At 43.1% G+C, this 14,649-nt stretch overlaps 1 protein-coding gene across 7 annotated transcripts in view; it reads left to right on the forward strand.

Moving 5' to 3' along the window:
• baiap2a (BAR/IMD domain containing adaptor protein 2a) overlaps positions 1 to 14,649 on the forward strand; it is a 53,283-nt gene that overhangs the window by 5,609 nt on the left and 33,025 nt on the right. For all 7 annotated transcript variants that reach the window (XM_056401166.1, XM_056401162.1, XM_056401164.1 and 4 more), the window contains exons 2-3: positions 8,265 to 8,340; positions 11,525 to 11,611. In XM_056401166.1, the coding sequence (XP_056257141.1) occupies positions 8,265 to 8,340; positions 11,525 to 11,611 (163 nt within the window). The remainder of the gene's footprint in view (positions 1 to 8,264; positions 8,341 to 11,524; positions 11,612 to 14,649) is intronic.

The raw sequence follows: 14,649 nt of genomic DNA on the forward strand, positions 1-14,649 counted from the left end.
CTTTATGGCAAAAATGTGAATTCACTGATATCCTCTTCATCTAACCAGTGAAGTAACCTAAACTGAAATCAAGCTGTTCATTTTTATGTCATTTGATAGTCATGATGAAAAACACTAATCTCTGCTGTCTGTTTATTAACCTCCTGCTTTTGATCCTTTCACAATTGATTAGAGTCAAAAGACAAACAAACAATATTTTGAGGGATTTTTCTCCTCAGCTGAAATGAATGGATTTTTTGCTGGTCAAAGCTAGCAAATATGTCTGGGTCTTGGTTGCTGTGGTAACCAGAGCCTGTGTTGAGTTAGTTGAGTGGCTGCTGCCGGCCTGAGGAGGGGGCTCACACTGGCTGCAGATGACAGCAAAGCAAACAAACACAGTAAATAGTTAGTCTCTGGCCGGCAAACAATTTGTTGTGCGCTAGCAGCAGTTCGAAGGTGGTGGGCAGGTCAAAGAACCCGAGAGGTCTTTTCTCCACCTCCACCTAAGACCTCTTGTAGATAAGTGTGGGGCCCAAGGCAGTCAGCAAGCCTCATGTCTAGTCAAGTTGTGGTTGAATTTGACTAAACTGTGCCTTTTGGCTGTTGCCAATTCATCTGGGAAAAAGCAAAGCTCCTAATAATGTGTCTGTTAGTGCTGGCAGAGCTTCATGAAGTGGCAAACAATTTACCAAAGGGTAAGGAATTGCCTTTTCTTTCCAAGGTGGGAGGCGCCTCTAATATGACAAAGCACTTAACTTCCACATGATGTGGCATGCCGGTGTCGTTTTGTTGCAGCTAACACGCGCCTTCTTTATTACCAGTTAATGAAAGATCATTCCAAATGAACAGACATGTGTTTCTTTTTCAATCCCATTTGTAGCAGGAGCTGGCAGACCAGTCCACTTCCACCCATAGCTGCTTTACACACCACGTAGTCCAGGTAGCAAGGTGCAGATGGTGAAAGGCAAGAACATGGGGCCTGTAAGTGGACGGATGTTAGTAAGAGGTGATTCAAGATTTTACATAGATGGAGATGTATCCTTTTGCAACAGTTGAGTTTCTTGTAACATGAGTCATGTGGGACTCCAACATGACTGAATACGTAGAATCAGAATGAGGAGCAGAAGAATACAATGCCTTTATTTTTGTGTTATTTAGTGTGGTTTTAGCTGACTATAGAAAATGAACAGTGGAGTGTTGATTTCATTGTCTTGGTTCTCTTGAAGATTCTGCTGATTCATGAGTTCATGACTTCTGTGACCACAATCCATAATTGGATCCTTGCTGCTAATATTTTAGCTGTAATAACTAGTGTTCTGCAATTCCTGCTAGAGCTGCACAAAGGAAAGAAAATCACCAGAGGCCAGGTTTTCATCCCCAGTGAGATGAGAAAGAAATTCTTCTCATTAAGTTATTTATCCAGGTCGAAGGAGACAGAACCTGCCCCCCTGATCGCAGGTGCAAACTGGGATAATTTCATCGGGGATTGCACATTATGTTTTCAAACATAATGCTGCTAAATTTGAAGTGCTGAAACAGTCAGTATCTGCTGCATCCTCAAACAAAGAATTGCCTGGCACGTTTTGAAGTTATAAGATGAGCATCTTTGGTCTCTTTTAATATAGATGCCTGTCTGTGGTTGACATGACTGATGCACAATAGTACATTCTGTACACGTCCATAACAAAAGAACACAACAACTGTGCAGTCTTCTCTCGGCTAATGCTGTTGGAAGTTTTCTCTCTTCAACACAAACTTGGAAAGGAGACAAATATTCACATGGTATTCTTGAATTTGATGTCCGCCTTGGCTTCCACTGAAGGCATGTGCTGCAGTATTAGTAAGGCTTTAGGTATGCAAGAAGGACAAGCTTCTTCATGGCATCCGCTCACAGTTATACCTGGACTTGGCTCTTGAAATAAGTATGAGCCTCTCTGTGTGTTTTTCTGTGTGTACTTTAGAAAGTTCTCTAGCCTGTCTTTTTGATGTATTGCAGTAAGAGGTTGGCTGTGTTCCCTTCACTCGCACTCTAGCCCTGCAGTGATTCCTGGTGCTCCACATCCCCAGCCCTTGTTAGGTCCCCTTGAATACTCACTTATTATATTGGAAAGAGACTATGTTTATCTGTGAATCTAAGATCGTCTGAGCCAACAAAAAGTTAGCTGCTATCCCTTTTGAGGAAATGGGAAGTCAAAAACTGTGACTCGTGGCTGTTTTTGAGCGTGATCTTTAAATGAATTTGGCTGGTTCTTCTGGTGAAATGTAATAAGATTTAGAATGCAGCCTCTCACAAGTGGCTGTTGTCTTTCCAATATTGGAGTCTCACATTCGCAGTGATGGCAACAAGAGGAATAGTTAAGATACACAAGCAATTTGTGATGAGTCGTCACCAGCCTTGGTACCAAATTGACTCACTTGTGCGAAGAACCCAGGCCATCAGAAATACACTACTGTAAAGTTTGACCCCGACTGGCCTTTCAAAACAATACCCACACACACTCCACAGACTGCAGCTCTAACACATATTGTCAGCTCTTTCAATGCACTCAAAAGTTGAAAAAAGTTGACCTTTTAATGACACACATTGTTTGTGTTGTTCCACTGTACATGCTCCTGATAATGGACTTTTTTATTACAAAACTATAAACCTCTGTTTTACCAATTGAACGTATCTCAGCCTGATGCAGCAATTGACTTCATACACTGTTCAGACTTCTTTAAACAATGTAATTTCCTCTAAGCTGATATTTCTGGCTCATTATCCACACTGTTATTGAGTGTCCAGGCATTGCTATAATGTACGTGCACTGGCTAGTGTGATTATGTACAGGGGCAGGACTGACACAATCATTCAGGACATCCCAGGCCACTAATTTTGTTGGCTAACCTTGTCTGTTGAGCTAATGGGTACCAGACTAGTTATACATTTGGCCACTATGTTCATCTGGGGGGGGGTTAACCATTTTAGCAATTGCATGTTATTACAGGAGACAGTGGAGGCTACATGTGTCCTAGTATTTAGTCATAGCAGCTAATAAAACATTAGGTGAAAGGTGGTAGTTTTCCAGTTTTCTCTCTCTCTCTCTCTCTCTCTCTCTCTCTGGTTACAGGTCTTCACTTTTCTGACCGTTGGTCACACAGTGGATAGCTAGTGTTATTGATGGCCATTATCAAAGGCAAAGTGAATGTAGACGGATAGGGCTGTCAGGAGCAGCGCCGCAACGGTATGGACGCACACTGTGAGCCGCATCAGTTCAGCGATGTAGCTGTCACGCACACACGAGGTGATGCAAGAGGTCCGTCAACTCATTCCTGCTTGTTGTATTATTATTATTATTATTATATAGTGTTTACGGCACGGGCCAAAACGACCCTCGTGGCCATTGGGAAATGTTTAAATTGTTGTTTTGTTTTTTGATTTTTTTTTTTTTTTTTTTTACAAGAATTTTGGAATCAACTTGAGCTGCACGGCGTGGTAGAAGCAGATCAATGTCTTTGCAGTAATATGTTTACCCACAGCTGCCGTGAGGCAAAACTCAGTAGCATTGATTTTAATGTTATTTAATTGTAGCTAATGTTCTCTGCACACATTTGCATAATTGCAAAGTTAATTTTAAAACTGGTAACTAGACAGAAAGTAGAAAAGTGTTTACTTTGCTTGTACCCTGGCTTGCTGCGTTTGTATCACGTAATGATATCAAAACATATATGGCACAATTGGTTTTCTGTTATTAAATTATGTTCAGGCCGGCTTCAGTGAAGTCACTTGGGCAACAACGGGATCCCCCTGGGAAAGTTTAGCCGAGGTGGCGAGACACCCAGATCTTCATCCTCATCGATCAGTGGAGTCGAGCAGACAGGAGATTACACTGCAGCCGGATTATTTTCTCTTGGCACTGTAATTAGTTTAGAGCAAAAGGTCTCAGCTGTCCTCCAGCTGATTGAGACCCGTCATAAACTCGCACTGCTCCTTATGACGAAATGAAAGACTAAATGTACGGGGGTCATGAGTACATCCGCATATTATCCACTTTCTTTACATTCCTCCCTGATTACATCTTTAGGCTTGGCTGCCTGTGCTGCCTGTAACCACATGACAAGTCCTTACACTCCACACTAATACAGTAATTGGTGGCTTCAGTACTCATCTGATTCTGGTCATTTTCAGGCTTGGCGGCTAGTTGCCGTGGAGAGGAGGGAATATGGAGGAAGGAGGGAGAGGAGGGCGAGATTGAGTAGTTGATGGCATCCTGGCTTCTGATTGCGCGTGATTCCCCCCTGGTTCTAGTCAGCTGGTGTTACTTTGAAATTACCCCCTTTGCATGTCATTACTGTGTGTGTGTGTGTGTGTGTGTGTGTGTGTGTGTGTGTGTGTGAAGAGAACAGAATGAGCAGAGATGGATGAATATCCCGCAATCTATTTCATATAAACTGACCTTGTTTCAATTGCTACTTCTACGCTGAGGAAAAATTAATTTGGTTAGGGCACGGGGAGAAATCATTTTAATCCTCTTAATAATGTTTTTCCTTATCTCCTGCCTTTATTCTTGCACTCCCGACTTTTCTCCATATTCTCCCTGTCCCACCTCACAGCAAAAATGGGTGTCAAACGGATTTGATTCATTTTGTAGGGGACATTTCTCTGCCCTCCTTTTTAATTGTCTGCTTTAATTTTTGTCCCCAAGTGCTGATAATGAATTCATTCAGTCGTCACGCAGGCAGCCGCAAAGTGGACAGCCGGTCCGTCTCTCGAAAGGAAAAAGATTACACTTCAGCCGTGACATGTTTCTTATTTTATTATTTCTTTAATTGAAAGATGATACAGAGAGTGTTTGAATGGGAAGGGGTATACAGTGCGTGATTACATACCTTTTGTTCGTAACTCTCAGAATGTTACATCCTTGCAATTTTCTAGTCAATCACTTGCTTGATCTCTCTCTCTCTCTCTCTCTCTCTCTCTCTCTCTCTCTCTCTCTCTCTCTCTCTCTCTCTCTCTCTCTCTCTCTCTCTCTCTCTCTCTCTCTCTCTCTCTCTCGCGCTCTCTCTCTCTCGCGCTCTCTCGCGCTCTCTCTCTCGCTCTCTCTCTCTCTCTCCTTCTCTCTACCTCTCTCACTCTCCATGTCACACAACTGCAAGTGCCTCCTGGCCCCATTTCCCAATTAGCTGCCACAATTAGGATAACAATGTAGTACAAGAGAACTGGGATGACAAATTTAGCAACAATGGGAAGAGATGAAGAAAGAAACTACCTCAGTTTTTTTTTTTCTTCTTTTTTTTTTTCCTCTCCACTTTCTCTCAGCTGTCGGTCATTTAAAATACACTTTAATTTATGTCTCTTATAAGATAGTTATAGCATAATTATCATCTAATTCTTTATGTGAACTCGTTCCATAACTTCATTTATGTTCATCGTGTTTATTCAGTGCCAGTGGGTCAACATGTGTGTGCAAGCGTGTGTGTGCGCTCAGCACATAGAAGAAAAGGCAGCCAGGCCCGTGTCATCTACCTTTGGCCTCCTCAGTGGGAGTGTGTGCCGTAATGATGCTGCACTGGGCTTTGCTTTGTTATGTAATCCTCCCACCACTTTGAAACACCACCACTCTTTATTAGAAGCCTTGTATTAATGTAGGTGTGCGCATGAGTACGCACACATGCATGAATATGTGCTCGTGACGCACGCATCCGTGTGACCTTTTCCTCATCAATGAGATGCACTTTACATCACAATCAGGCAGAGCGAAGAAATATTTAGGCGTAAACATTTCCTTAGCGAGGTCCTGAGGGATGTGTTAGTCTTTTATCTTCCTAGAGGCGGCAGGAGCGGAGATGCCTTTCATTCGAGTGCTGTGTGCTTGAAGATGGGATTCTCCCCCAATTATGCTCCTATCCTTCTAGTATATCAGACTAACAGATCCACATGGTAAAGAAAGGGAGCCGGTTTCAACACGAGTTGCCGTTAGATTTGTTTATATTGCTCAGTCTGCCATTACTTTGTGGTAACTTTTGAAATGAATTCATGTAAAACAATACATTCATATGATTCCCTCTGTAAAAATAAATAAGCTGTGTATTTAGGAGTCTGTAGTACATTAATATGCACCGTTTTATTTTTGAGAACATTTTTCCCTTCAGGAACAACTGTTGTCTTTTGAAAAGAAGTTTCTCTCACTGTGTTCCTGAGAGCTGCTGAGCCGCTGCACAGTGGACTTGGTGTGAGTCCGTTTTGCTTGAGGACAAGACCCAGTTAACAGAGGAGTAGGAATTTAAAAAGGGAGGACTGTGACCTCTGATTTCAGCCAGCCAATAGCCAGGGGAACCTGGATAACACCTGACCCATCTTTTTTGCCCACTGTTGTACCTTGCGTCCATTTTCACAACGACCAAGGCAATGTTAAAACGTTTTGAAGTTCCAGCCTCTTGAATATTTGCTGCTTTTCATTGTCTTATATAATAGAAAACTGAATATCTTCTGGGTTTGGACTGTTGGTGAAATAAAACAAGCAATCTAAATCCATCCCCTTGGGCTTTGAAATTCGAACTGGTATTACTTGCCGTTTTTTTCTCCCACACTTTATTGATAAAACAGTTAATGAATTGAGAAAATAATTGGCAAAGGTTAGCGGACCTTATTATCAGCATAAGTGAACCAATCTGATCAAAAGCTAGATACGATAGGCCCAGCTGCATCTGTTTTTGTTGTAGCTAGGGGTGAGTGACTGACCACTTTTTTCTTTTTTCGCATCGTGTCCCTATTTTTATATTCAAGTCCAGTTCTTGCTCCACGGGCTTTAGATGCGAACACAGTCATGGAGAGGCGTAGTAAAATAGTTACTGTCGGTAATGAAAGTATCACTGGTTTATGTCTGACTCATTGGTATTTCTACTGTAGGCGGGTTGTGCTGCACTCAAGCCACTTGAACTACGACTCCTGATGGGGATAAACACCACAGCCAGCACACACATACACACACACACACAGTCCTTTCCAAATCTTTGCTCTCATTAAAAACAAAAGACAGACGGCAAGATGAAGGCAAAAAGCAAAGAATGCTGAGGTCTGACTTAAGATACGAGGCATATGATGTTCAGGATGAGCTGCTGGGGTTGTTTCAGGTTGACACTGGTGGCACCTTGCCATATTATTTTGCCACAGTGTGGATTCAGGCTAGAAGTAGATTATTAAGTGTTCTCCTGCAGTATTGATGGCTTGTGTAGGGACTGCTGCTGCAGCAGTGTTGTGGTTGTCTCTCCTGTCCCCTGGCTGTTCCTGACTAGCTGACTGGGGACCGGCTAATTGGAGGAAGCCCTGGAGGAGCACAGGAGGAGGAAAGAGAGAAGAGGTAGAGGAAACGATGGTGGTGGGAGATGTCAGGCATCATGCATCCTCTGCATTTAGACTGACTCTGCCTACAGTGGAGTATAATACAGCATCTCTACAGTAATGTGGCAGAGAGCCGCTGCCATGACGAAACAATCTGCTCAGTTTCTCTTTATAATGAGCATTTTCTTGTTATAAGGCCCTTTAATGATACATTTTTTTACCATTATTATGGCATAGCGTTATTTATTGTCACAGTAGGAAACTTTTCTTGTAGTTAGAACAAGAATGGTGGCAGCGCAGCCCTTATTTCCTTCATACAGTGACCAGTGCTATCGCAGTGATGTTAAGTGTAGATGCTGCCGAATTATGGCCAGCAGCATCATATATCATCTGTAGCATCTACACTGCCCTTCTCTCTCGTGGCCATATTGAGCTTTTGTGTCCATCATCTAATGCCCACAGGTAACCATACAGTATGCAAACCTGTCAATGCAAATTTCACAGTCACTTTGTTCTGAGTCCACGAGTTCATCTACCCACTCCGCCAGGGCACCACCATCATCATCATCATCATCATCATCATCATCATCATCATCATCATCATCATCAACAACCCCAGCCTCTCCTACCTCTCCTCCCACCTGGACTATTTCTCATTATAGGAGGAGCAGAATGTGGGCGGGGAAACCCAATCCTTGCCCTCATTAACATCCAAGACAACCACTGAGTGTGTCCAAAAGAGTCAGTCGATAGCTATTTACACTATAAGAGACAAGATTTTGTGCAGCTGGGAGGGAGGTTTGTGTGTGCCAGAGAAAGGCAGAGAGAGAGAGAGGGAAGCAGAAAGAGAGTGCAGGGGAGAATGAATAGAGCAAGGTGTAAGTCTTTCTTCTCTGCCCTTGACCCCCGCGCTGCAGATAAGTGAAACCTCCACCTTCCATCTATCTCTTGTTTTCTCTTTCAGACCATCATGGAGCAGTTCAACCCCTGCTTACGGAACTTTGTTGCCATGGGGAAGAACTATGAGAAGGCCCTCGCCAGTAAGTACTTTTTCTTTTTTTTTTTTCTTTCTTTCTTTCTCATTTATTTTCTCTGTGGTCCCTGTTTCGCTGCAGGTTCAGGCACACAGCCAAGCCAGCTCTCTTTCTCTCTCTCTATGTCTATTTCTATTGCTCTCTTCCTGCATGTAAGAATCTATCTACCTATCTTTTCCTTCTGTCTTACTGAAAAAGGACAGTATTTATCTTCCTGCCAAATGAGCAGGCCTTATCATGTGGTGCACAACCTCTGGCACGGCTTCTACACTGTAGTGGAGGTGTGTATTCACGGAAACACAAAAAGCCTCTAATCTCTTTGCAGAAGTGAGGATGCTCACTCACTGACAGCTCACTGTCAGCAGTCAAATTCACAAATGGAAATGTGTGGATACATGGCTACTGCACCCTTTTATTTCTGGTTTGATTTGGTAACTGTGCCCCCCCCAAGAACACCCCTCATCTTTAACACAAGGCTGAACGCCCTCAGTCCAACTAATCCAGCAATTAGTGGGGCCTCTCCCCCCTCCCCAAGCCTGTGCTTTTTCCCCCTGACACACACAATAACTAATCCTGGCCTTGGTGTAGGTAGGAGACAGACTGGTAGGGACTCACTGAGCCATTAAAGACCCACTTTGCAGGATTGGCTCTGATTTGCGGGGGCAGGCGATGGGAGGACATGCTTCCACCCATATGGTGCAATCACTGAAATTATTCAACATCAGAAATGCCAAAAGGGCTCCATGGGTAGGCTTGCTAGATCTGGGAATGTTTTTCAGCACAGCAGTCAGTTGCTGAATCTCACGGCGCTTGGTAAGTGTAAAAGCAACAGATGCATACAACTGAATGAGTTCAACGCTGCTTACCAAACACGGCCACGGAGCTTGTTATACAAGTCCCCCGGCAGCACGAGGAGGACGATGCAGGTACAGGAAACGATGGTTGTCCTGATTAAGAGATGAGTGGTTCTTCCTCCTCTTCTCTAGAGTGAAGCAGGAGTGATGGATGAGTAGCTCTGAGATGAGCCCCTCCCCTACTGATCGTCTGTCTGCCTTGCAATCAGAGAGCTGGTAATCCTCTCCGTCTGTCGCTGTGAGCCCCTCACCACACATTTCATTAGATAGAAGTAAAGTATCCATATAGATCCAGCTTATCTTCTCAACCATCCTTCAAATGCAAACACATGCGCGCGCACACGCACACACAGCATCAGCAAGAAGAAAGTGTCCGTTGCTTGGAGATCTCTTTGAAAATCTGCTGAAGCTCCCACCATCCTACTCCCTACCACACATGTGAAAACTCACATGTGCACACACATCACATCCACACACACTTTCCACATCAAGCAAGGCAGGAGGTCTGTTTGGCATAATGAAGAGAAATGATGCTCGGGGGGGGGGGGGGCACTCGGCTCTTGGGCTCTCAGTTCTCAGGTGTTTCCCCCAGCAAGAGAAGAAGGTGGAAACATGCGGCGTCTTCTGCCGTTGACTCAGCTGTAATTGGGATTAGCATTAGCATATGTCCCTCAGCCTTGGAGCAGAGCTGCGAGGCTTCCAGCCCGGGAGACTTCCTCTATATCGCAGGGCTGCATCTGTCTGCTGGAATTAGCCTGCCCCTGCCAGGCTATTGTTGCAAATGTGTCTCTCACCTGGCAGCTGTCTGCAGGCACAGGGCCCATCTGTCACCTGGACTGCTGTTGAATTCACCTCCAAAAAAAAAACAAAAAAAAAAAAACAGTGGCCATTATTCAGTGGAGATGGGCTGATTGGCAGCCCTGTATGGCAGTAGGGCAGAAATCACTGGGAGCTGACTCTGCCCTGTGTGACCTTTGTTTGGCCAGCACAGCAGCAGTCGGAATAATAAGGGCTGAGGTGGTTATTGATCTGGGCAACCAGGAGTCCTCGTGATCTTTATTTAGTCAGCGAGAGAGAAGGAGAGATAGGGCCTGCTGATTAGGATTAACCTCACAGATTGTTTTTGTGTACGCTAAAGATTTGGAGTAGAGGTCAAGCTTTTTGTGTGCATACCACTCTGCACATGTGTGTATGCCGTACGTGTGACACCTTGTTGTTGTGACCCATGACTGCATCCGTTTACAGCAGTAAATAAAGCAGTCGGGTAACACCATGCATTTTTACGGGCATGTGTATCCCTTGAATCGACGCTGTAGAGAGAAAGCTCTTTTGCTCGCCCCCCCTCTAATGAAAAGTCGCGGTGCGGTGTCGGCCACACGACAGCATAACCTGAAACCCAAAGTGCTGCTGAGGGGAACCCCAGTAGGTTGAGGCCTTGTCTACGCAGGTGTATGAACTTTAATCAACAGTCTCCGCAAATGAATGTGTCACCCTGTTGTCCAGTGTTCAGACATATTGACAGAAAAAGATGAAATTGAATGGAAGTGGCCAGTGGTTAACAGCATGGCAGTGCTATTTCCTTGGTGAGATAACAATGTTTTCTCAGAGCTATTGGCTGGCAAAAACTTTTTTTCTTCTCTTTTTTTTCGGTTCATTTGATCACAGATCAAAAAGAGCGCAGGAATGGAGGAATGTCTCTGTGCTTTTTATGGACTCAAACTGGCCCACCTGAATTACCACACACTCCCACCCAGTCACTCTGTTCCACGCTCTTATAAACATCTTACCCACTAAACATCTAAACATATTACACGCCAGCATCAAATCTTAATAGACTCACTACAATGTGTGGTACATATGCCACCAATAGACAAGCTCTTAAAACAAAAAGCCTCTAAATATTAAACTTAATGCTCAGACACACCCTGGGGTTATAATAACCCAACTTCTCTTCTCATTATAACACTGAGCCAGAAGCAAACATAACAGAAAAGAGTTTTTAGTATGCAGCTCACCCAGCAAGCACAGATTATTTGTCAGAAAATAATTTCCTCTTTGCAATCAAGCATGCAGAGTGCCAACTAGATGATGTTGAGTAATTGCGCGGCAACATCAGTGTTTCCTTATTTTCTGATGGCGAGAAGCTGTGATTCAATACTTGAAAAAGCATCTGAAGAAAAGCAGAAGGAGCCAGAAAGCTTTCCACTGAGTTTACACAAATCTAAAATGTATAATAGTATGTCTTTTTTTTCTTTTTTCAAAGTTGAAAAGACCTTTAACTTGATTTTTTTTTTCTTTTTTTTTCTTTCTTTTTTGCTCTTCTTTTTTGCTTATAGATGTGACATTTGCTGCCAAAGGCTACTTTGATGCTCTGGTCAGAATGGGTGAACTGGCCAGTGAGAGTCAAGGATCCAAAGATTTAGGTAAGTGACTGACATATATCTGATAAACTCTTTTTTTTATATCTTTTAACTCCTTTTATTTTTTTCTTCTTTTTTGCTTCTTCTGTCTTTTTCTGTCTTGGTGTCGCTCACACTGAGGTTCAGCAGCAGCATCAGTTCTTTATACAGTTACATACACGCACACGTCATCTAACATCAACTTTGTGTGTAAAAATGTGGCAGGGGAAGCCAAGTAGCATTCAGAGGGAGTGTGTGGGTTGATAGAGGAGGAGTTTTTTCTTTTTTAATTAGATTTTTTTATTTTTTTTACTGAATCATTGTGGTTTTAAGCAGTTTGTTGTCACATTGTGTCCTGGAGGAAATACATTTTTTTTTTTTTTTTTTTTTTTTTTCAATTCATGGGCCTCCTTGTGTCAGAGAAATGTCATCAATAGAAAGAAATGGGTAACAATTATGAGTGCAGTGCTGTCAGCACAGTGAGTTGGGAGATGAACATCATTTATTTACGACAGTATCAGGCAATACGTTGTCATGAAGATAAGATTTTAGAAAAGCCTGTTTTTTTTTTATATGACTGGTAGGAGTTTGCCAATTTGACGTGTTTCCAGTTTAAGATGTATTGATTCTGTGTGTGGTGTCAGTATAGCAGATGCCAGACGTGTTGCACTGTATGTGATGTGTGTTTGTCCTGTCAATTAGGTGTATCTGTGTGTGTGTGTGTGTGTGTGTGTGTGTGTGTGTGTGTGTGTGTCTGTGTGTGTGTGTGTGTGTGTGTGTGTGTGTTTTCATTTTACAAATGTAAAGGTCAATTGAAGAAAGAACACCTGGTCCCCTCATAGTGAGTGGTTTCCCAGGTGATCGGTGTCTGTGAGTGTGTCTGTGTTTGCTGTCGCCAGCCCGTGGGGAAATCAGCTCCTGTTTGAAGAGATTCCCTTTGCACTGATTGCGCTTTCGACAGCTTGATCTGCGTAGAAGTAGCTGTTGATTTGACGGGGCCTTTGTTGCAGTGGAGCTGAGATCCAGTTTGGGTTTCCTCCAGCCCCGCCAACAGGGACTGACATGAAAGTGCTCTCAGGATGTTTTATTCAGCAAGCGGCCCTCTCTCTCTCTCTCTATCGCTATCTCTCTGTCTTGCAGCCTCTGTGAGGTTTTCCATTGATTCTGAAGTTTACAGCAGTACCTCCATGCTGAAACTAAGCCCCGCTTACAGTAGCAAGCTCCTCCAAACCAGACATCCTCAGCTGAACTTGTCACAAAATAAAAGAGAGCAAAATGTTCCTGATCTAACTGACAGCTGATCTAATCTCTCTTTTGCAACACTTTGCCTCTAACAGCAAGAGATCCTGTTATTTTACAGAATACTCATTTTCAGACACTCTTAAATGTGTGTTTGCATTTCTGTGTGTGCTGGTAGGTGAGCTGACTCCCCATTACTGTTGCACATATTGGCGAGGAAAGCAAAAATGCCAATTTTGGAAGCTGTGTGTGTATATATATATATATATATATATATATATATATCACAAGTATGTATGAGGGAACTCATACATACAAGTATGTATGAGGGAACTGAAAACTGATTCCATTTTCAAAAGCCCTGCCTGGAGGAAGATCTGCATGGGACTGGTTATTTGAAATGACTCATTGTCCTGGTCAAACGACTCATCTCGTCTGTCTTCATAAATGTCTGTTCTTATCTGTTTGCATGAGGCTACAGCACTGTCTGAATCGCTTTGTGCAGCTGTAAGTTGAAAAGGAAAGGTTGTGATGTAGCTAAAGGAATTAGCTCCTGTTGTTCAGTGTCATTCTCGAGTACAATGTTCCAGCTACACCCAGCACTCCCCTGCCATACCACAGCGGTTCCCAGGGGAAGGATGTGTGCTGTTTTATTTTCCAGCCACCTGTTTTTTTTTTTTTTTTTTATTTTTGATTTTTTTAAGTCCATTTTTGAAGTCCACATCCTGTGGTCGATGCCAGTGCCTTGACCTCCTGTCTGACCATGTGCAGGGGTTAGTGCAGAGCTTCCTGTTTGACTGATGGGAGCGCACAGAAATATCCAGAGATTAGAGGAAAAGAGAGTAGTGGAGGTTTGCCCGACAAACCACAGCCTGTGCGCTTATAATATTTACATTGCATTGTTTTCAACGTAATCTTAATTTAGAATGAGTTTTTAAATCTCCTGTTATTAATCTTGTCCTAATCTTATTTTCCTTAAGGGATGTTGCCATGCAAAGTATTTCAATTGTTAATTATAAAGTATGTGTGAAGAAGTCAATTTTTCACACTAACTTTGTGTCTCAATAGCTAATTTCACCTGCTTTTAATGTGCGTATCGATGGAGATTTTGAAAACAACTTTGCATCCCCACTAAGATGATATAAAGGCTTGAAGAGTGATATATTTTGGTCTCCCAAGCCTTCAAACTCAGTTAATTCTATTTTAACTCCAACCAGGCTCCACTATACTGTCCAGATTTGGAATGGCCTGACTCTAGAAAGGGATAGAGATGGACATCACATTAGGAGTGACCTCATAGACACTACATCAGTTATTTTCCCCTCTATACTCAATCAGATCAGTAAGATGATTGACAAGTTTGCATCATGACGTACGGAGCTGATTGGCTGATTATCCTAAAAAGACACATAGTGACTTGTTTCTCTGGCCTGTCTGTATGTACACACGCTCACACACGTGTATGTGCGTGTATGAGTTTGAGCTCTTGTTGCGCCTCTTTAAAGCCTGATAATTCCACAGTGGCTCAGTAAGAGACGGGCTGCAAATGGTCCCACCTACACACCTAAGAGTCAGCAGCTGCTCTCCATTTCTTTCTTCCTCCCCCCTCTCTTTTTCCTCCTGTCCTTCGCTCACTCACACACACACACACACACACACACACACACACACACACACACACACACACACACACACACACACACAAACATTGTGCTTAAAACGGGATGAAATTACCTCGTGATATAATGCCCTCTGTTGCTGTTTTCATAATCAACACATCAACATGCACTGTACTTGAGTCTTAATTCATTCCTTTAGAACAC

Source organism: Seriola aureovittata, chromosome 17 (genome assembly GCF_021018895.1).
Source record: "Seriola aureovittata isolate HTS-2021-v1 ecotype China chromosome 17, ASM2101889v1, whole genome shotgun sequence".
Classification (NCBI taxonomy): domain Eukaryota; kingdom Metazoa; phylum Chordata; class Actinopteri; order Carangiformes; family Carangidae; genus Seriola; species Seriola aureovittata.